This window comes from Diabrotica undecimpunctata, chromosome 9 (genome assembly GCF_040954645.1).
Source record: "Diabrotica undecimpunctata isolate CICGRU chromosome 9, icDiaUnde3, whole genome shotgun sequence".
Lineage (NCBI taxonomy): Eukaryota > Metazoa > Arthropoda > Insecta > Coleoptera > Chrysomelidae > Diabrotica > Diabrotica undecimpunctata.
The window spans coordinates 76,352,906-76,376,217 of record NC_092811.1 but is presented as its reverse complement, the minus strand read 5'-3'; the positions used below and the strand labels follow the sequence as shown (position 1 = coordinate 76,376,217).

The following is a 23,312-nucleotide window of genomic DNA, read 5'->3' as shown; positions in this document are numbered from 1 at the left end:
GGTTTTTTGGAATAACCCCAGTAGTAGAAGGTACTGCCTGGATACTTTCCATTCTCTATTATCTCCTTATTTGTATTTTTAGATCTCTGTACTTAACGATCTTTTCGTTGTATTTATGACGCAGATTGTTATTGTTAGGTATCGTCACATCAATTAGTGTTGTTTGCCTAGTAAATTTATTAACTAGTATGAGATTCGGTCTATTATGTGCCACTGGTCGGTCTGTGAGCACAGTATGTTCCCAGTATAGCTTGTAGTTGTCGTTTTCAAGCTGTGCAGGGACGTATTGATAATAAGGAAGATGGTCGGTTTGGAGAAGTCCCTGTTTGTAAACTAGTTCTGGTCGATAATTTTTCCTACTGAGTCATGGCGTTCTTTATAACTAATACCGAGAATCGCCTGGAAGCCCCTGGTAGAATGTTGAATGGTTTTTTGACTTGGCATTTATCTAGACATTTGTCATGTTGGACTTGAGGATCTTTAACAATATATTTCAGATAATTTTTTATCCAGAATTGCAAGAAGAAAACTCTCTGTTTTGGGAAAGATCTTTCCTGATGTCAATTAATAGTTCGACGCTATATTGTCGACATATGCTTGGTTGATCTTATTAAGATGTCACCTATGCAGAGATTTACTAATCCAGGTGCGCATTTTTGCTTGCTTAGTTAAGTCATTTTTCCCATTTCTTGTTTCAGTTTAAGCGGCGTTGTATCATCTACTGCGCAAATTGCTCGATATAAAGTAGATGTCTCAGTCTGCGCCTGAAAATAGTTCTTAAATATGCAACCTGTTTATCCAATTGCTCACCCATGTCCATATGTCGTTTTTCTCCTTAATATCGCAGTAATGTTGTTCTCTCTACTGCACTAAGTGGATGGTGTTTTTGCGCCTCTATGAGAAGTGATCTTACTTACCGCTGCAGACTTTTTATATTCGTTTTTGACCACTTTATAATACGACAAGATATGATCTAGCTGTCTTAGACTGTAGCGATTATATTTTGCCTACCACATTGGGTATCACTTATAGGGGGTTGAAATTGGGGACAGAAAGTACTGGGCTGGAGATAGGGTAAGCAAACAAACTGAAAGGTCTCTAAACGGGTACTCTTAGTTTGGTTAGAGAGCTAGGTCGTAAGTAAGTGAATAAAAGAGAGACTAGAAAGGGTAACTACAATGGAAGAAATCAAAAAAATACTTACATAGATTTCCTCCGCAACACACACAAGAAGGTTTCTAAACTATTTGAAAAGGACGCCGTTTACAAGAATCTTTTCGCTCGATGATTTCTTTCCTAAAAAAATATTAAAGGGTGAAAATCATTTTAAAGGAAATAATTCTACACTTGGTTTAGAAAGAAGCATTACATATTTATTATTACTTCGCTATGAACAGTTATTACAGATAAAAATACCAAAATTTAAAAACAAACTTATAATGGTGCTATTTGTAACAGTTTACAATAAGCTCCAGACGTTGGGGACACTATAGGAATCTAAATTATGATTAAAATGAAAATATCTAGATTTTTCAATGGAGCTTACATTGAGGTTAACCCCCAAGTTAAACAATTCAAATTTATGGTTATGCATCATTTGTCAAAAAAATAGAATAATACTGACTGTCATATGTCGAAATGAAATATCAAAAATTTTTGAAATAATAATTAAATTTTAACGGTTAACTTTATTTAAAGAAAACTAATGACAATAAGCTAATCCATCAAACTTATAATTTTATTTATTTTAATTTTTTAACTTGTCATGAAAGCAAATTTTTTTATTAATAAAGAATGTTTATTTTTACTTAAAAAAATGTTTAACAAAAAGTACCTTATATCACTCTGGCTGATGTATGTCCTTCAAGAAGTTTTTGTGATGAGAATTGGACCAAAACGCTGCAAAATAACATACAACTGTGTCTCACTCAAGCGGCAAATTGGTCTGGAATGACCAGGGAACACAAACAGACAATTCCTTGGAAGTTGGACACAGGATTTAGGCTTCGGATTATCCTGGATGCCAAAAAACTGCAATCTTCAAAACTCGGCCTCTCAATTTCTTTTTAAAACCGTGTGGACCTCTCAAATTGTTGTAACGCTGCTTTACAAATTTCCTACATAGGATACAACCAACAAATCGCTGATTACCTCACAAAAAAACTACCACTTTGCATTTGAGCTTAATTCACCTCTCCACAAAAAAATTTGCCAGCTTTTGAAGACTACACACGCCGAATCTTTCTCCTTCAAAATCTTAATAATATGGACCTTAGGGGTGCTGAGCTTTCAAGATTGTAGAATTGAAACGTAAAATATGACAATTATTTAACTAAGCAGTTAAAATTTATCTTAGATGCGTTGAAAAAACACGTGTATAAACAAAAATTCAAGCAATTTTTACACATAGCCAGGGGCATTTTAGATATGTCTTATATACTAAATATTCGATAGTTATAAGGAATTTAATATGCTACAACACTTCGCACAAACTCTGAAGTTAGTTCGGTTTTCATTTTTTAATGACGTTTATGATGTATACCAATATTCCAGCAAAGAAAAACTGAAATGAGTCATACGCGTTATCTCTTAAGTTATCGTATCATTTAGCTGTCCCTATGAGTTTAACGTTTAAGCGTACCAGTAGAGAAGAATTTATTTTTTATTTGTCGTATGGCATATTAAGAACACATAAGAGCAATATTTTTATAAAAACGTTAAATGTAGTGGTATAAACGAGCATCTAATATATCAATTTAATCTAACACAATTTTGGTAGCATTCAGGAATTCCATCTTCTTAGTTTTTTTTGTTTTCCTCCATATATTATCCTCCTTAGTTCTTCACTTCTTTTGTTTCAATTCTTTTCTGCTTTTGTTCAGTTTCTGGTAAATTTTTCTTCTCTCTATTGGCTTACTTACTTACTCTTGTAGTTCTCGAAGGTCTTTGTTAATATTTTCTCCCTTTTTTTCTGTTATGGATTTTTCTTTTTTTCTTTACCTAGTGATTTATATTCCTCCTCTGCTTCTCGGATTCTGTGCCCCTGTTGCATTAGTAAATATGTTCTGTTTTTTTTTCTGTTGTAATCTGACATTCTCCGTTAAAACAGTCATTTGTTTATGTTCTTCTTGTTAATCTGCGTCTTTCATTAAGTTTCTGTCCCATCTCACTCGTCATTTATGTTTTCATATTTTAGTCTATTTTGTAGTTTAGTGTTTACATTTTGTCTATATTTTCTATTTTTTTCCTATCTGTGTCCTTCTACATTGCAGCATTTATATTTCGAACCCCCTTTTCTAAATGTTTAAAATTCTGGCCCTTACCTTACTTTCGACGTAGTAGTGATCAAAATCCGCATTTTCCCCTCTTCTGGTGTAGACGTTTATTATATTCTATTAGTGTCTTGAGTCTACAATAGCATGATCTATCATATTTACTATAAGTCCATCTATTTTTTTCTAGGTATCTTTGTGTATATCTTAAAGCGGGCGAAGTTAAAATTATACAATCGATTCCAAAAAAAAGTACTTTGAAACACAGAAGACACTTTTGAAATCAGACCATCAAAAATATTTAAATTCGTTATTTCACAAGCACCAAATGTTCTTATTTTGTTGGGCTGTGTTATCATTACCATTATTTATTATTTTTGTTGGGAATAAGCTACAATTCAAGTTTAAAATAAATTTATTTTTGACGTTCCGATTTCCACGTCGAAAATCGTTCTCAAAATACAAAACATTCTTAAATTAAATAAAATTTGTTTTTGTTACTTGGTGAAAAATTCTTCCAATAGTTTAATTTGATCTGACTTATTCATATTGACAATTTAGACATATATTATAAATTTTAAAGTAGATGACTTATATTAAAATACCATAAATATCAATCTTGTATTAAAGATAGAGAATTCGGTAGATCTAAAATATGTAAATACACATAGGAAAATGAACATAGGTTTCAATGAAAAGATTTAAGTATAATCTCAAAAGAAACAGATAGAAACAGACAGTAAAAAGGGAAAAATATGAAGCGACTCTAATTATGTTAAATGAAACCAATTGCGTCGCAAATTCCTCGGCAGAATGCAGTATGATATGGTTACCTGGATCTGGTCTGGAAATGTCAAAAACAAACTTATTTTAAACTTAAATTGTGGCTTATTCTCAACAAAAATAATACATTGCTTTAAGATGCGACAAAAAAATAGCTTCAGAATAGTGTTATTATTCCTGTTCCATATCACGTAAGTTAAACGTTTACTTTGTATTCCAGTTCTTCTTTTGACGGAATTTTCAGTTGTTTATTGATGTTTAATAAATAAATGAATTTGCTTCGTCATGTAGTTGCATCAATCGTTAATTTAGCTGCTTATTCAGCTGTTGATTCATCTGTTGTGTATTTATTTTGCAGAGTAAACGCATTTCGGCATAATGTCAGGACATTGAATAATTCCGCTAATCATGGTTATTTTGACAGTGGAACGTAGGATTAACTGCGGAGAGGATTGTATTTGTAAATATATGATTTATGTAATACATGAATTCGATGTATAACTTCTTCCAAGTAAACACTTTTTCCCATGTTTTTAAAAGACCTTATCTTCATACCAAACAAGCATCTGCAATTGCTAGTACACTTTCTATTAATAGACTAAATAATTAAATATCTTTCTTAAATAAAGAAAACATACTAATTTGAGTATTATACATCAGCGTTTCCCAAACTGTGCTCCGCGGAGCACCGCGTGCTCCGCGGAGCACCGCGTGCTCCGTGAAGCATCTACAGGTGCTCCGCTACATGGCGATAATATACGGTTAAACATTATTAGAAAAATAAGCTCCGAAAATAATATATCGCCATTATGGCGATAATAACGGCTAAACATTAGAAAAAAATAGAAAAGAGTTTCAAAATTAAAATACTGGTGTGACCTGCGCTCCCAATATTCTACCGGTGACGTTTCACGGTCAGATGGCACTTCTGAACTGAGACTCTTGAGACCGCCCTCTCCTTACTACGACAAACAACATGTAAAGTTTGTTTAGCATTAAATGGTTGAGTTCAATTAGTATCGATACAAACATCCTCAGTTAACGGATAATAGTATAAAAGGCCCGGTTTCAGGTAACAAGAAAAATAGTTGATACCACTGACACAGTCGCTCCATTAGAGGCAGTGGCCTTAAAATCGAACGTGTATTATATAAAAAAGTTAACACTTTCGGTGCCCATGAAAAATTAAGGTATGTCTTCAAATCATTTTGTTATTGTTTACGTTTAATGATTTATTTATACATTATTTTTTTTATTGAGATATTTGATAAGAATAAAGTTAGTGGCGTATACGTGACGGCGTGAACCCTCCGCATAATTGTTTATAGTGCAGGGTCCAATGACGTATGGATAACGTCATTACATTTTGTAGAAAAATTTATTTTAATTAGTTTTTATTATTGATGTATAAACAAAAACATTATACAAATTATACAAATGCAAAAATAAACACCTCGAGCCTTCGTTGTTCCATGAAAGGAAAGTTTTAAAATACTGACATAATGATAATTGTTGCTGCAATGTGCTGAAGGAAACACTTGCGATCATTGCCTTATCACCTTGATAAGAACAAAACAATATGCTAAATAAAGCATTTTAAGGTCTCGGAGTCCAATTTTACGTCCATATACACCTAAAGAGATATATTTTGCGGTGCACCTCTCTTTTCTATAAATACAGTAAGTACACAAAACTCCGAACCACGTGCACTTTTACAAACGTTAACAATTACCAATGTGCCCTTAAACCAGTGGGAAGCCTACTATAATCTCAATTTTTTTGAGAGTTTATATATTTATGCATACCTACTCCATTACATATACGGCACGGGCCCTGCTGTGGTACATGCTAATGTCGTATATGTCACGGCGTGGGCGCTGAAAGTGTTAAAATATGGATATTGTGATTATCCAGAACCAGATTTGGATGATACTATTTTTTCAATTGCAGTGTTAAAGCGATTACTGATATGGAAATAATTCGACGGAATAAAAAGTCTATGGAAGAGATCGTAAAGCCAAATGCGCCAGAAGTGTTCAACGAATTGCCATCTTCTTCTGTGAATATTAGTTCCACAGGAAAAAATCGGTAAAAAGGAAATAATGATTCCTACTTAGAAATTAGATTCACTGAGACCGGTGACAACAAACCACAGTACGTAATTTGCGGCAAAGTGTTGCCAAACGGTTCAATGTCTCCAGCTAAAATGCGTCATCATTTTGAAAAGGTGCATCCAGAATATAATGGAAAACCCACTGATTTCTTTAGAAGAAAGCACGGCGAACTGACACATGCCCAAAAAACTATAACCTACCATTCAAAAACAGTTAACGAAAATGCTTTAAATGCGTCCTACTTGGTCAGTTACCGCATTGCTCAAGCAGGTGAAGCTCACACCATCGCAGAAAACCTCATAAAGCTGTGCATCAATGATATAATTAAATGCATGTTGGACGATAGAGCTAAGAAACTATTAAGCACGGTACCTTTGTCAATTAATATAATCTCCGTATCGGAGACATTACAGAGGATTTGAAAGCTACCTTATTTTCTCAAATAAAATCTACCAAGTCTTCACTACAGATAGATAAGTCAACAGATGTAGCTGGGTTGGCAATTTTAATAGCATTTGTGTGGTACCAGAGTCTTTTCAAGAGGATCTACTTTTTTGCAAACCATTGACAACTAACACAACTGATGCCGAAATTTTCCAATTAATAGAAAGCTTTTTCACATAGAATCGCATTCCCTGGGATAACTGCGTCGATGTGTGCACAGATGGCGCAAAGGCGATGACTGGAAGAACGTCAGGCGTCATTTCAAGAATAAAATTTCTTATGTTTGCGATTGAAAAGAAAATGAATAAAGTGAATAGAAAATGTAATGGTTAATATCCCCCCAACTAATATCTCTCGTTCTTTGTGGCACCTATATAGGTTTCAGATGCAATACAGTAAGTGCTCCCTACAGAATTTCTGTCCTGAATAGTTCTCTCCAATCAAAAAACTTTGCGAAACGCTGTTATAAATATTTAGGTATATTTATAGTCGACTTCCGCTCATCCTCTTAGTCGACAGATTAAAATGTGAATGAAAACTTATTTTATAAACTAGATTAACGTATTATTTTTAATAGTATAAGCAGAAATGGCAAACTCATAGAACTATTACATCTTACAGGACTTGACACTAAAGACATCCAGATTATAAAAAATCTATATTGGAATCAAACAGCCCACATGAAGAATGAACATATGGTGAGTGAAAACGTAACCATTTCGAGAGGGGTTAGACAGGGCTGTATTCTTTCGCCACTGCTTTTCAACCTGTACACGGAACAAATATTTCTAGAGGCACTGGAAGAGTACAACGAGGGCATCAAGATTAATGGCGTACCAATAAGTAATTTTCGATATGCAGATGATACTGTTATACTGGCCGATAATATCGAAGATTTACAGATAATGCTAAATAGAGTAAATACAATTGGCAACCAATTTGGACTGAAGATCAATAGAAAGAAAACTAAATTTATGGTGATCAGTAAAAAGAACATTCAACATATCGACCTGAATATTGAAGCCGAACGTATTGAAAGAGTACACCGATTTAAATATCTGGGATATACAGTAAATGATAAGTGGAACCCAGATGTAGAGATTAAGATCCGAATTGAAATAACAAGATCCAAATTCATCAAAATGAGAAAGCTCTTAAGTAACCGCCACCTAAGCGTTAACCTCCGATGGCGCGCCACGAAATGCTACGTACTCTCTACGCTACTTTGAAGGGTGGACGTTAACAGCAGCAACTATAAAGAAGTTAGCGGCTCTAGAAATGTGGCTGTATCGACGCATACTGAGAATACCTTGGACAGACAGAGTGACCAACACAGAGGTATTAAGACGAATGAGTAAAGAAATGGAATTGTTAACAACTGTTAAAAGGAGAAAAGCGTCATACCTGGGCCATGTGTTCCGTAATGATAAGTACACTCTGCTACAGCTTATCGTGGAAGGCAAGATTGAAGGTAGAAGAGGTTTGGGTAGAAAGAAGAAATCCTGGCTGAGAAATTTGAGAGAATGGTTTCAAATACCAGAAGCTGCGAACATAATACATGCGGCACAAAACAGAGAAACCTATCGTTTGATGGTCGCCAACCTTCGGTAGAAGACGGCACATAAAGAAGAATAAGCAGAAATACAATATTTTATTGTTGCAATGTAAAGTGACCAACAAGAAAACATATTTTCTTACACGCCGCCAATGACCAAATTTAAAATTTCCGAGAATTCATGAGGGGCACGCGATTTTGGCTACATTTTACCACTTATGGCGCGTTATGTTCGGTGACTAATTTCACTTTTTAGTTGCCAGACTAAAGACCTTATCAAATTAAATATTTAATGTTAAAAGTAAATACAAGAAATTTCTGTTATCATACGTGTGTGTATTATAGAAATATTTTTATTCCAAACTTCATGCATGTTACTTACCAAAACAGTCATATACATCTATAATTCCATTTAAATAGCAATCAGGTAAACCGTTAGCATTAAGAGTTCTCCCTGTACAAAAGCAGTCTTCCTTAACGTTTGATAATTTCGACCAGAACGTATCTGCTTTTGGCTCAAAACGGTATCCTTCTATATTCTTGTATGTTTCCGTACTAGTATAAAAAACTTCGACTCTCCTAAAAGACATTATTTAAATATTAAAATACATTAAAAACATACATACCAAAATACAGCTTAAGATGCTAAATTTAGTTATAAATTATATGTTATATTATGTTAATTAATTATATGCAAAATGGTCTAACTAAAAAAAAAATCTAACCGGTATGGTACCAAAAACTGTGTCAAAATTTTATAAAAATATAGACTTTCATCTTTTTAAAGGAGACAGCATTTCCAGTATTTTTAACTTCGCCATTTTCATATTAATTTTTAATGTTTTTAAATGATGTTGGGTTCCAAGTAAACCGTTATAAAGCTGTTAAAGTTTCCTTTACAATGATCTGTCAATTTCAAAATGCCGCCTATAACATTCTGCTCTTCTTAGAAAAACACATTTTAAAATTTAGTCTAGCCCTGTTTTAGCTACAGGGTGTTATATTTTTAAAATAAAAACATATTTTGTTGATGATTCAACCACTTGTCTAGATATCTACTTGAAGATTTGATTATACCTCTTCTTTATAACAGTAAATAAGTTTATAATATTAGCTTTGTATAACTTTTAGATAATCAGCTATCGACATGGAAAGATCAATGGAATCTTTACTGCTTTACAAACCCAACAAGATACACCACTTTACAACCAGTTGTTCCACAAACTACTTGGTTTAAGAATTTTAAATCTCCACGTAAATATATAACTACCATAAATAGACTACGCTTTGGACATGCTTATCCAAGTCATTTATATAAAATAAATGTGATTAAAGATGATAATTGCAAACATTGCGGAAAATTAGGTGATCTTGATCACATCTTTTTTGAATGTCCTAAGTTTCAACAGTATTCAAACTCTCTCTACAAAAAATTAATTGAATTTAATATGTATGCATCATTCAATATCCAGTCGCTACTGGCTACAGGCTCACAAGTATATAATATCATTATAGATTTCTTGTCAGACACATGCACAGTTCTATAGAATTTGTACGCGAGAATGGAATTTTTCATGATCGTGTGGAAATTTAGATTTGTATCCTTTGTTTACCCTAAATGTTATAACACCTTATCCGTGGTCCACTTTTGTTTGTCTACTAAGAATGTCTTAATGGGCCCCTAGACGAGAAGCAAGTGACCCTGTAAGTTTCCTTGTCGTATATTCTTCTATTAATTATCCGTTAGTTTTCAATTAGGGATAGAGTTGTGTATTTGTCTGATTGGAAAATCAATTGCAACTGGCTGAATGACTAATGTCTATGCCATTAAAAAAAAAAATTTAGATGCATCACTTACGCAATATTAAAAAGACAAAATCCGCGATACATTTTTTGCTACTCACAATGACTGTCATCATCAATAGATTACAACTCTTTGTCAGTCTATGCCGCGTTTACTAGTGCCTTTAGCTCTTGTTGATCCTGTGCTAGGATTTCTCACTGGCTCACCCCTTGTTGATCCTGTGCTAGGATTTTCTTCAAATCCTCTCTGACTGTTTTTTCACCTTGTTCCCAGCCATCCTACAGCTTATCTTTCATTTGGTCTTCCCAAAACATATTGTTTATAAGCCGATTGTCCCGACTCAGCATCATAGGTCCTGCTTATATCAGTATATTGGCCCACTGGTTTGTTAGCCGTTTTAGGTTATATACGGTTAGGTTATATCATGGACATAGACTGCACATACCTAGATTGCTCATTGAAATCTAACACCGTTCCCCCAGTGCGAAAGAGATAAAATATGTAATCAGTTCTTACATATCTTTCTAATAGACGGGTTAATCTTACGTAAGACGTAAGTTAATCTTACAAATAATAAATAATGTGGATATGTCTTTAAAAATGTAAAGGCAATTGAAATTATTTAATATTTATTACCGTGTATGCGATCATAATTATTTGGTTGACCTCAATATATTGATAATTATATATATATATATATATATATATATATATATATATATATATATATATATATATATATATATATATATATATATATATATATATATATATATATATATATATATATATATATATAAATATATATATATATATATATATATATATATATTGTAACACTTGCCGTGCTACAATAATATTACAAGGTCAGAATCGCTCGTTGTCGAAGAGAATAGGGCGGGGTTATAGAAACTATATCGTATTTTAAATTCAAGCACAATTAGATAATATGAAATTATTATTTATTATTGGACGCCACCCCTGGTTTATCCTCGAAGGGGAAGAGCAAAAAAAAAAATTAAGATTTATTGAAAGTTTACAAGAAAACTATTCTTTATTATTTCTTAGTAATGAACAAAAAGAAAACATTAAAAGTTACGTCATCCCAAAGGGATTCCAAAATATTATTTTATGTTAACATTATCATAAACAAAAAATCTTTGTATCGTATTAAATTAAGAATTGGTTATAAAGAAAATGAATGTATATATATATTAACCCCAAATTTCGAAATTTGTTTACATTGAAAATAATATAGTTATTTATCAACTAGGAACAATGAAGAAAATAAACCTTTAAATTAAATTAGAACACTTCACTATATTTTCATTTTTTTTTGAGTTCATAATCATTTCTGTTGTCTTGAAAGTAGGTATAATAAAAATTGGTACAACCTTAATCTGCTCTGTTTCTCTTCTTATTTAATCAGTCACCAAATAAACCATTGATTCAGCTACGTACTATATCAAATCACCACCATCCTAGATAAGAGGGGTTAGGGATTCCATAAAAAGATACTGATACTGGGCCATGATCTGGAATAACTCCATAGCAATACTATCTTGCGACGAGTATTAGAAATATAATATCAGCATTATAGCCTCTCCAATAAAGGTCTAAAAAAATAAATATCTATCTGAAATATGGACAAGAAAAGGATTTATTAGCTTACCTCTGAATTGAGACCCACTTTGGAAACACGTCTTAACGGTTGGACGGTCTTAACAGAAAAGAGCGAAGCGCTATCATGGCGCCTGAATCTGGAAATTGGGCGTGAGTGACAAGTTGAAAAATATGCTCATCTACCGGATATATTTGGGAATTACAGAAGAATCCTTGAGTCGGCTACAGGTAGGTACTTGACAGATAGATGGGGCTATTAGTTTTATTAAAAAAAAATATAATCGAAATATATAATGAGTTTCTTTTAAATCTTTTGAAACGGTTACACAGCCCTCCCCACGATTTCAACTGGGTACCAGCGTGGAATCGGACTAGGCATGATGGCACACCATACTAACCTTTTCAAAAGTGGGAATAGATATACGGAGAGGTAAGACAAACAGAATGGATAAATATAGCTACAATCTGGACTCACAGAATCCTTCTTTCACAACTCACGTGGGAACAACTCAAAGATTTCAGAACAAAGCGAAACAGAACGCATAGAAATGACTCAACTATAAAAATGTAAACAAAAAAAAATTGCATTCTCACTCTCAAAATGCATAGGGTATTTTACCTATAACCAATATCATGAACAAAGCGGAATAAAACAAAACATATCTACAAATCATTATTTGAGACCAAATGCTCGCATTCAATCGAAATAATATAATTAAGATATTACCATTTGAAATTTCATAAGTAATATAAAGCAAAACATACTAGTGTTGTCACCAAGATACAAAACCGATAATTTACTGCGTAGTCGTTATGAGACCTAACACAATAAAACACAAAAAAAATAATGTTATCGTTTGTTCGGAAGCGTAGAGTCTTTCATCTATGACTTAATCCACGAATAACATAAGAATAATAATACAATCGTATCATTAACGCCATAAGATACAAAATACAAATGTGTCATCGTTTGTTCGGAAGCATAGAGTCTTTCATCTATGACTTAATCCACGAATAACATAAGGTAATAACGCAGCGCGTCATTATAGACACATTTAGAAATACACAAATAAAAGGAAAGAGTTACTAATAGTTCAAAATTGGGTACATTAAAGTTCTACAAAGACAAGCCTTAATAAGTTTACTGGGAAAGGTAGACATCAGAATTTCTGTAAGACACATCTATATTTAGAAACAAAAAAAGCTGATGTTTAGTTATTAGTATGACAACTAGAATTTGTGATAACTAACGTGTATCATCCGCCTATAATAGGGACAACATTGGTAGGTCAACTTCGGGTAGGGTCAACTTCGGGTAGGGTCAACTTCGGGTAGGGTCTAACTAATTCTAGATTACATAACTAAACAGGTATTGGAGAACTAAAAAAGTTTCCTGACGCGGTAGGCTGTTATTCTAGATTTATTACTGAAATACAATTATGAATGGCTTATCATTCCGACGAGTCAACTAGCGGGAATCCGCTTACTTCATCCCTAGCCTTCCTCAGTGTCTGGCCATTCAGAATATAGGATGTTAGACAGCAATAATCTTTTCAAACATTATTTTGGGGGGTTTCGAATAGAGAGTCGAAATTCGAAGGTCTTCACACTAAGAGTAAAACTTAGGCAAATGAACAGATACTATAATGAACTATCATTGGTAACTAGACAGAGGAATCTTGATATCTTTGGTATAGATACCAAAAAAAATTACTTGGATTTATAAATCCGTAAAATAAGATAAATTGAATTTTGTATCCACTTGAAGACAACTAAAGGTATGTACAATTTATTGTAATATAAACTAACATAAGCATAAAAATATCACATTCTACCAAGGCATTCTAAAAATAAAATGAGATTAAATTTTACAAACACCCTTAAAATCAATATAGGTTCTTGGTCGGGGTAGCATAAACTTAAGATCTCGATCAATACAAACTAGAGAGAGAATAATACCGAAGTAGAATAAGATAAGATAAAAATAAAATTTATGTCGAAAAGAAATACGACATATATATAGACATATTGAACACAATAAATGATCAATATTATAATAATAAAAAGTAAAACAGTTCAACGAACTGGGGTGCGAGCCAAACTGAGTTGCTCTGGAGATCGACGTGCGGAGTCTCCTACACTACTTCCAGAGGCTCGTCTCTTTGCGACAACATCTGAGATACACAAAATTATTAATTGGAATAGGGATAGGTCCACTAATCCACTTGACTATAGCAGGATGCTCCCTGACTAATAGTCAACACCACCGACATAAAACAAGGGTTGTCGAGACAGCTCAAAAAAAAATTGAAACGTGTCAACTTCCTGAAGGGAAAGAAGCACTAAGGGACAGATTTGCCGAAGCAAAGTGGTATTCAATGTACTAAGTACTAGGGTATCAGTGCTGTACTGACCCCACGCCAAAAAAATTTGGAAAGGAAACGAATCCTCTCCAGGATAAAGTTCGCGTTAGCGCAACTCTTCCTGTACACGAGCCACGGAGGGGTTGAATAGTCGCTGGAGAAGGTAGAAAAGATTAAGTACGCAAGGCGTAAAGGGAATCAACTAAAAAATTAAAAATTAAGAATGGGCTGAACATTTTAGAATAAAGGTAGGATGGCCAATAGTTCCATAAGAATATCCTCTGGGATTGATCACAGTGGAAAATTTCCAAGCAAGAAGACTTCCAGAAGGACAAAAGAAGAAAATAAATCCAAACCGTTAATACACAATCTTGGAGAAGAAGAAAGAAAATGGGTATATGGCATACAAACCATAATCGCTACACAAATAGTTCAGTTTCAAACTGTTGTTTCCAAAAGAAACAAAAAAAAATCGTAAGAGTCTTCCACGAAACAAAAACTTACGATAAGACTTAAAAGGAACGGAAGAATCATTACAATTTTCCTAAGAAATAGAAAAATATTACAGTCCATCGTCAATAATAAAAAATCATGATGTTGGATGTAACACACCACAACAATAAAAAAAGGTTGAACAGTAAAACATTTTTGACACCTAATTGAATCCAATATGGTCGTCATACAAATCACAAAGAAATGTTTACCATTCTTTAGCAGAACTCCAATAGAGTCAAAATAATATAAACTTTTAATTCTCAGTGGGTCATTTACGGTAGCACCAGAACTACCGCACGTGTTAAACAAACGTGGTCTTAACGTCGACATAAAGATAAAAGATAAATTCACAATAGGCGGCAGCGGGTTGTTTCACCTCTGTATATACAAAGAGTCACAATAGACAACAGCAAACTACTCCAACCTTCACTTGTACCATATCATGAACACAAGATAATAAATGAAAGCTTTTGAGCCTTAACCAAAAGTCTCAAAGCAAAAAGATATATGTGGTCTAATAAACTATTAGAAGACCGCAAAAATGTCAACGACAAAAAAAGAAAGCTGCTGCGTATACAACAGTCTGACATCACACAAATAACTCAAGATACAATAATACAGGTCACTTGCCTGTACGTCCTACAGGACATCTCGAGAAAAGAAAAAGGTAAAACCACAAATAACAATAAATTCCAGTACCAAAAACATACTTCTACTACATCTGACCACACAAAGACATAAAATTAACATAACAGAAGGAGAATAACAATATTTCCGCTCTATATTCTCAACAAAGACGCCTTAGGCAGAGAGAAACGAAGTCATATCATTACTTCCTTATACTTTTAAAACAAAAGAACCATGGACTGTAAAATATAGAAAGCATTTTCCTTTTCAGGAAATAAAATTTTCTTTTCAAAGTACAAAAAAGTTAAACTATGAAAAAATAAATTTTTAAAATAAACGAAAGACAAATTAAAAAGAAAATTTAACAGATGACAGACTAAACATATTAAAAACATCCAAGATCAAAGAACTCAACTTGAGTTGCCAAATCCTCGCAAAAAAATATTTCGCGTAATTATTCTGCACGAAACCAGATAACACATTTTAGAATTAGGTAGGTCGGGACAGCCTGTATATAGATATAATTCCCAACTGTTTGCCGTAAATAGAAACCATGAATCAAGGTCAAGAAATAAAATTCACTTAATTGATTTTTCAAATAACAAACGCTAATAGCCATTTCGTTCATTTAAAATAAACACATTGAGGAATATAATTATTATGGTTCTTATAAACAAAATAAAACTGAACTGCAAAGAAAATGAATTGAGGACTAGAATATAAAATGCTTGAACATATTAGCCGGAATAAATTTAAGGTTTCAATCCATACCAAACACTTATAAAAAAATAAACAAAATTCATTTTTCACTTATGGAATGTTTACCTTAGGCAGACGGGGAATAAACAGACGATTATCTTACCATTCAAAATACGACCATTAAAATGCACACGTAATAAACATTCCAAATACGTATTATGTATTTCACAAAATTAAAAATACGACGAGAATATTTCTACGCAATTTTACGAAGATTAAATTAAAGGAAAACGAAAATCGTACCAGTTAAACTGATTAAACAAAAATTGGGTAAAAGCAAATACACAAACAACTTGAGTCTAAAATACGAAATGTAAACAGAAATCATAAACATATTACGTTGTTTTTATAATGAAGATACACGCTCCACGATTGGCGCGCCATTTATATAACGAAGGTACAAATGGAGCAAATCTAATACATGCCCCACGTCGGAGGCGCCATTTATGTAACACTTGCCGTGCTACAATAATATTACAAGGCCAGAATCGCTCGTTGTCGAAGAGAATAGGGCGGGGTTATAGAAACTATATCGTATTTTAAATTCAAGCACAATTAGATAATATGAAATTATTATTTATTATTGGACGCCACCCCTGGTTTATCCTCGAAGGGGAAGAGCAAAAAAAAAAATTAAGATTTATTGAAAGTTTACAAGAAAACTATTCTTTATTATTTCTTAGTAATGAACAAAAAGAAAACATTAAAAGTTACGTCATCCCAAAGGGATTCCAAAATATTATTTTATGTTAACATTATCATAAACAAAAAATCTTTGTATCGTATTAAATTAAGAATTGGTTATAAAGAAAATGAATGTATATATATATTAACCCCAAATTTCGAAATTTGTTTACATTGAAAATAATATAGTTATTTATCAACTAGGAACAATGAAGAAAATAAACCTTTAAATTAAATTAGAACACTTCACTATATTTTCATTTTTTTTTTGAGTTCATAATCATTTCTGTTGTCTTGAAAGTAGGTATAATAAAAATTGGTACAACCTTAATCTGCTCTGTTTCTCTTCTTATTTAATCAGTCACCAAATAAACCATTGATTCAGCTACGTACTATATCAAATCACCACCATCCTAGATAAGAGGGGTTAGGGATTCCATAAAAAGATACTGCTACTGGGCCATGATCTGGAATAACTCCATAGCAATACTATCTTGCGACGAGTATTAGAAATATAATATCAGCATTATAGCCTCTCCAATAAGGGTCTAAAAAAATAAATATCTATCTGAAATATGGACAAGAAAAGGATTTATTAGCTTACCTCTGAATTGAGACCCACTTTGGAAACACGTCTTAACGGTTGGACGGTCTTAACAGAAAAGAGCGAAGCGCTATCATGGCGCCTGAATCTGGAAATTGGGCGTGAGTGACAAGTTGAAAAATATGCTCATCTACCGGATATATTTGGGAATTACAGAAGAATCCTTGAGTCAACTACAGGTAGGTACTTGACAGATAGATGGGGCTATTAGTTTTATTAAAAAAAAATATAATCGAAATATATAATGAGTTTCTTTTAAATCTTTTGAAACGGTTACAATATATATATATATATATATATATATATATATATATATATATATATATATATATTGTGACGATTAGGGTTTATAGAAAATAATTTATAAGTTATATACTACATAATATTAGATATTTGGTTGTTTTAAATAAGTTATATACTAGAGAATTTAATAAAAATATATTTATGTGAGGGCATTTTTAATAAATTAGCATAATAATTGTAAAAAGTTGTATTTTAATATTGTAAATATATATAAGTGAGCCATGTGCTTAGGCAACCAAAAATACTCTCGGAGATTGACAGATATTTATACTCTGAAGTGACGTTTAAAAATATTTACGAATATAAAGTGGGTTATAATAATATATTGTTTGAAATGTGTATTTTATTAAATTAGAATGTTGAGTCACTAATTTAATTATATATTCTGATCTGAAAAGCCTAAATGTAAACAAAATTATTAATAGAAAAGAATGGAATTCTCTGGATCTCCGGAGATGGCCATGTTTGCGAAATGGTTTGTTCCAGAAAATTCATACAAGTATGAAATAGAACAAATTGGAACATGATCTCTTACGAGATGGTTCTAGAATGTCCAAAAGATATAAATACCCGTGATTTGGATTCAAGATGGGAGTTTTTGGAAGTTTTTAGTCAGAAGTCAGGCCAGTTTATTATGAAAGTTAGTAGAGTGAAGTAAATTGTTCAGAATTTTCAAGACAGTCAGTGAATCAGTTACAAATAGTCAAATTGTTTAATATAGTGAGTTAAATGAAGATTAAAAATTATGCATATATTTAATGCACATTTATAATTATACACAAATAATTATTGAAGATAAAAAAGGTATATTGGAAGAAATTAAATTATATTATGGTTGGAGATTAGTATAAATCAACTTATAATAATTGGATATTGGTATATTGAAAAGAAGAATAAATATAAATGCTGTTTGCTGGTTTGGTTGGTGGTGTATAAATGCTGGTGAAGAAAACTATATCTTAAATTGGTAGAAGCTGATAATTGAAAAAAGTAATTTCACAAAAAACAAGGATAACCGAAGTACGAAGACTTTCAGTGGTGATTAGAATATATATAGTGGAAAACAGTTCATTTAGGCATTCAGTGAAAGAAAGGTACAAAATTTTGTTAATATAATTTAGTTAGTGTCATAACAATTTCAATTTTGAAGATAGTTTGTTTAAATTTTAGATTGTCTATAGAATTTAATTAGTTTTATAAGAATATCAGTTTAAAGATAGTTTATTTTAAATTTACATTGACTAGGTTAGATATATATGTGTGTTTCATAATAGTTATAATAAAGATAATTTAAAAAAGTACTTACAAACTAATTCTTTGAGAACCGCGATAAAAACCCTATATATTATATTATTAAAAATACTCATTGCTCATCATTCAAACAAAAAACACATCATAACAATTTGGCACCCAACGCGGTGGCTCTCTATTTAAAAGAATTAGTTTGGGAAGATAAGTGCTCTCATATAAGTAAATTAATTATCAGTAGAAAGAAAAAATTATAGATTTTATTTTTAATTATATTTGAACAAGTAAAGTCTCAAAATGTCTCAAGGAAAGAAAGGTACAAGAAGCAAAAAGAATGAAGAAGATGTGGAAGTAGAAACACAACCTATACAAGAGGAGAGTTTAGTTCAAGTTCCACAAGATACTGCAGAAATGAATCCAGAAAGAGAGGAAAATGTCAATATGGCAGCTTTGATGTCATTAATGATGCAGATGAACAAGACAATGGAAGAGAATTCAAAAGAAATCAAAGAAGACATGAAAAAAATGGAACAGAAAATGGAAGAGAATACGAAAAAATTGGAAGAGAATTCAAAAGAAGTCAAAGAAGACATGAAAAAAATGGAACAGAAATTGGAAGAGAATTATAGAAAATTAGAAAAGAAAATAGAAGATAATAATAATAAAATTGTAAAACAAATGGATAAAAAACTTGAAGCTGCAGAGAAAAAAGTAGCAAATGAAATAAAAAGTATACGGAATGACTACAAGAAAAGGATAGACAATGAGAGGACAGAAGTAAAGAGGATTATTCAAGATAATAAGATAGATATAGAACAGAAAATAGAGTTACAGAAATGTAACTTAGAAGTAAAAATTAACGAAGACAGGAGAAACACAGAAGAAAAATTAGACGATATACAACAAAATATCCAAATAAATTGTAATCAAATAAGAAATGTGGAACAGAGAATAGATGATATTTCACAAATGAGAGACATAGGGAGACCTTACTTAAATTTAACAAATGAGACTGGGATTAAATTCTCTGGTAATATAACAAATTTGCATCCTAGAGTATACATAAATAGTTTAAAACATAAATTAAGATTTGTGAATAATATTAATGATATTAAAGGTTATATTAGAATGACATTAAATGACAATGCAGCAACTTGGTTTGCTAGTATTGAGAATGATTTAGATAATTTTCAAACATTTGAAAACAAATTTTTAAATTATTATTGGGGTGAATTAGAGCAAGCCAAGTTTAGAGAAATTCTATATTTTGGAAAGTATAATCAAAATTTAAAATCAAATATGGTAGATTATGCATTGAAATTGATAACAGTTGCAAAATATTTAGAACCACCACTTAGAGAGGATGAAACAGTCTTAAATGTATCTAGACATTTTGATGCTGATGTTGTCCAAACAGTAACTGTACAAAATATTCAAACAATAGATAGTTTTATTAATTTTATTCAAAGAATACAAAGAGGCAATATGACAAGTAATAATAACAACAGAAAAAACAACAATAACTTTCAATATAATAAAAATGATAATCAACAATATACACAATCATATAACAATAATACTAGGTATGGTGAGAGTTTACAAAATTTTAATAATACTAACAGTAATCCAAATAGACAGAACTTTAATAATAATACTAGTTATAATAGACAAAATTTTAATAATAATACTAATTATAATAGACAACATTTTAATAACAGTACTAATAATAATAGACAAGATTTTAACAATAGAAGAAATACAGAGCGACCTAACTATAACAGACAGGTAAATTGTGTTCGAAGGAATAGGAGCTGCGAAGACAGGGAACGAAATAGTACAAGGCAAGAAAATGTGAGTAGAAGTCATAGTAGGGAAAGACATAGGACATCAGATCCAAGTGGTCAGATACAATCTGACAATTCTAATAATCAAAATTTTGTGCAGTAAACTTTCTGAATTACAAGTTAGGCCATTGCTATTATGAAAAACCTTCTGAATTTATTTCTTTAGATGAGGATAAAATTATTGACTCTATTAATTTAATTTATATAAATGCTTTGGCCAAAAATAAAATGATTAAAATTATGATAGATACTGGTTCAGAAAGTACTTTAGTCTCGGAGAATTTTATTTTTAATACATTAAAACTATCAGATATAATAAAGATTCCAAAAATTAAAATTATTGGTGCAAATAATAAGAAGTTGGGTGAAATTGATAAACTAGCCAATTTTAAAATTAATATTCTTAATAAAGAAATTAATATGCAAGGATTTATTGTCAAGGATTTATGTGTTGATATATTAATGGGAAATGATGAATTGGAAAAGAAGAAAGTAAAGATAGATTTTGAAGAAAAAATGGTAACTTTGGAAGGGCAAATAATTAAATTTATGCAGAAAGATGAGGTGGAAGAAGGAATAAGAGTTGATAGGATATTATTAAAAGAAAATAATGATATTTATGAAGAAGAAATGTATTTTGATGATAGGGAAATGTCCCAGAAGAATGTAAAGAATAATTATTGTAGTGAATATTTAAGGAATGGAAATTTTAAGCAGATGGATGCCTACGAGGCGGAGTGCGTAAAATTGGAAGCAAGGAATAATGAGTACATAATGAAGAATAATGTTATTTGTAAAGAAGAAGATATAATGAAAGTTTTAAATTGCCCTGAAGAATATAAATCAATAGTCATTTCCATATTGCAGCAACACAAGGGACTTGTCAATAAAGAAAATAGAATTGCACAAAATTATATCCATAGTATAAAAGTTAAAGAAGAAAAAGATTTTAAAACAAAATCATACCCAATACCATATAAATACAGAGAAGAAGTAAACAAAACAATTAATAATATGTTAGAAGATGGGATCATTGAGAAGGCAGACACACGTTTTATTAACCCCATAGTAGTAGTACGAAAAAGATCAGGTGAAATCAGGTTATGTTTGGATGCAAGGAATATTAACAAGATTACTGAAAAGCAATTTGAAGCACCAATGAGTATAGATGGAATATTAGGAAGAATTACAGGAATGTCATTTTTCACTAAAATCGATTTACAGCATAGTTTCTGGTTAATACCTCTAGAAAGAAAAAGTAGACAGTATACAGGATTTCAGATAGATGGAGTAGTATATCAATTCAAAGTAGTACCATTTGGACTTCAATCATCTTGCAGTGCTCTATGTAGATGTCTTCATGATATTTTGGATCAATATGAACATTTTGTAATTCACTACATTGATGATATATTAATTTTTTCTAAAACGGCTGAAGATCATGAGAAACACCTAAAAATTATAATAAATAGATTAGACAAAGTTGGACTAAAAATAAATCAAGAAAAATGTACATTTTTTCAAAAAGAAGTCATATATCTAGGTTATAAACTTAACACTAAGGGAATCGAAATGGATCCAGAACGGACACAAGTCATTCAGGAATATAAAACACCACACAATTTAAGAACTTTAAGAGGATTTATTGGAATAATTAATTATTATAAAAGGATGATACCAGATCTAAGTATAAAAGAAATTCCATTACTTGAACTACTGAGAAAAGGTGTAAAATGGAGATGGGATCAGAGAAGAGAACTAGCATTCCAAGAAATTAAAAACATTTTTCTGTCAAATTTGAAAATATACTATCCTGACTACACACAGCCATTCATATTAAGAACAGATGCATCAATAGAGAGATTATCAGGGGTATTATTACAAATACATGATGGGGTCGAATACCCAATACAATTCATTTCAAGAATTACAAAGCCACATGAAAAGGGTTACTCAGTTTCAGAATTAGAACTAGCAAGTATAATACACTGTGTCACAAAATTAAGATTTTATTTGTTGGGTAATGAATTTACAATAGAAACAGATCACCAAGCTTTAACGTCTATATTAAATAACAAATATGGAAACAGTAGAATACATCGGTGGAGTCTAATATTGAGTGAATACTCATTTGAAATCAAATACATTTCTGGAAAATCCAATATAGTGGCAGATGCTTTATCAAGGTTAGAAAATACATCACAAAAAGGGCAGCGAACAATAAAAATTGGATTAAATCAATTAGTAGAAAGTACTGGATTATATTCTAAAGAAGAAATTATAAGAGATCAGATCAATTTGAGTGAAAAACAAAAAGTCCTTAGGAAAGATGGAGTATATTATAAAATAATAAATGGCATAGAAGTATATGTAATAACTAGAACTTTAGCAAAGAAAATATTGAAAAATTTACATAACAATTATATGCATATTGGTTCAAGAAAGCTATGGATGCTATTTAGGGACAATTATTTTGCAAAGAATGACATAAGTATAGCAAAGGAAATTACTACCCAATGCCCAATATGTCAACTAAACAAAGAAAAGAATTTCAAAAACCAGAACACATATAAATCTAATGTTGTATATGAAAAACTAAATACAGTTTCCATGGATTTTATTTCAAATTTAGTTCTCAGTCCAACAGGAAAAAAGCATATACTAGTGATAGTTGATTTATATACAAAATTTATTAAACTATATCCCTGCTCCAGAACAAATGTTAAAACATTAAAATTATATATTAATCAATTTTTCGAAGAAATAGGACCATTTAGAAATTGCATAATA

General features: G+C 31.4%; 1 protein-coding gene across 2 annotated transcripts in view; it reads right to left on the bottom strand.

The window, feature by feature from the left end:
* LOC140450155 (sensory neuron membrane protein 2-like) overlaps positions 1-23,312 on the bottom strand; it is a 383,672-nt gene that overhangs the window by 80,383 nt on the left and 279,977 nt on the right. For both annotated transcript variants that reach the window (XM_072543601.1, XM_072543602.1), the window contains one exon: positions 8,551-8,747. In XM_072543601.1, coding sequence (XP_072399702.1) covers positions 8,551-8,747 — 197 coding nt within the window. The remainder of the gene's footprint in view (positions 1-8,550; positions 8,748-23,312) is intronic.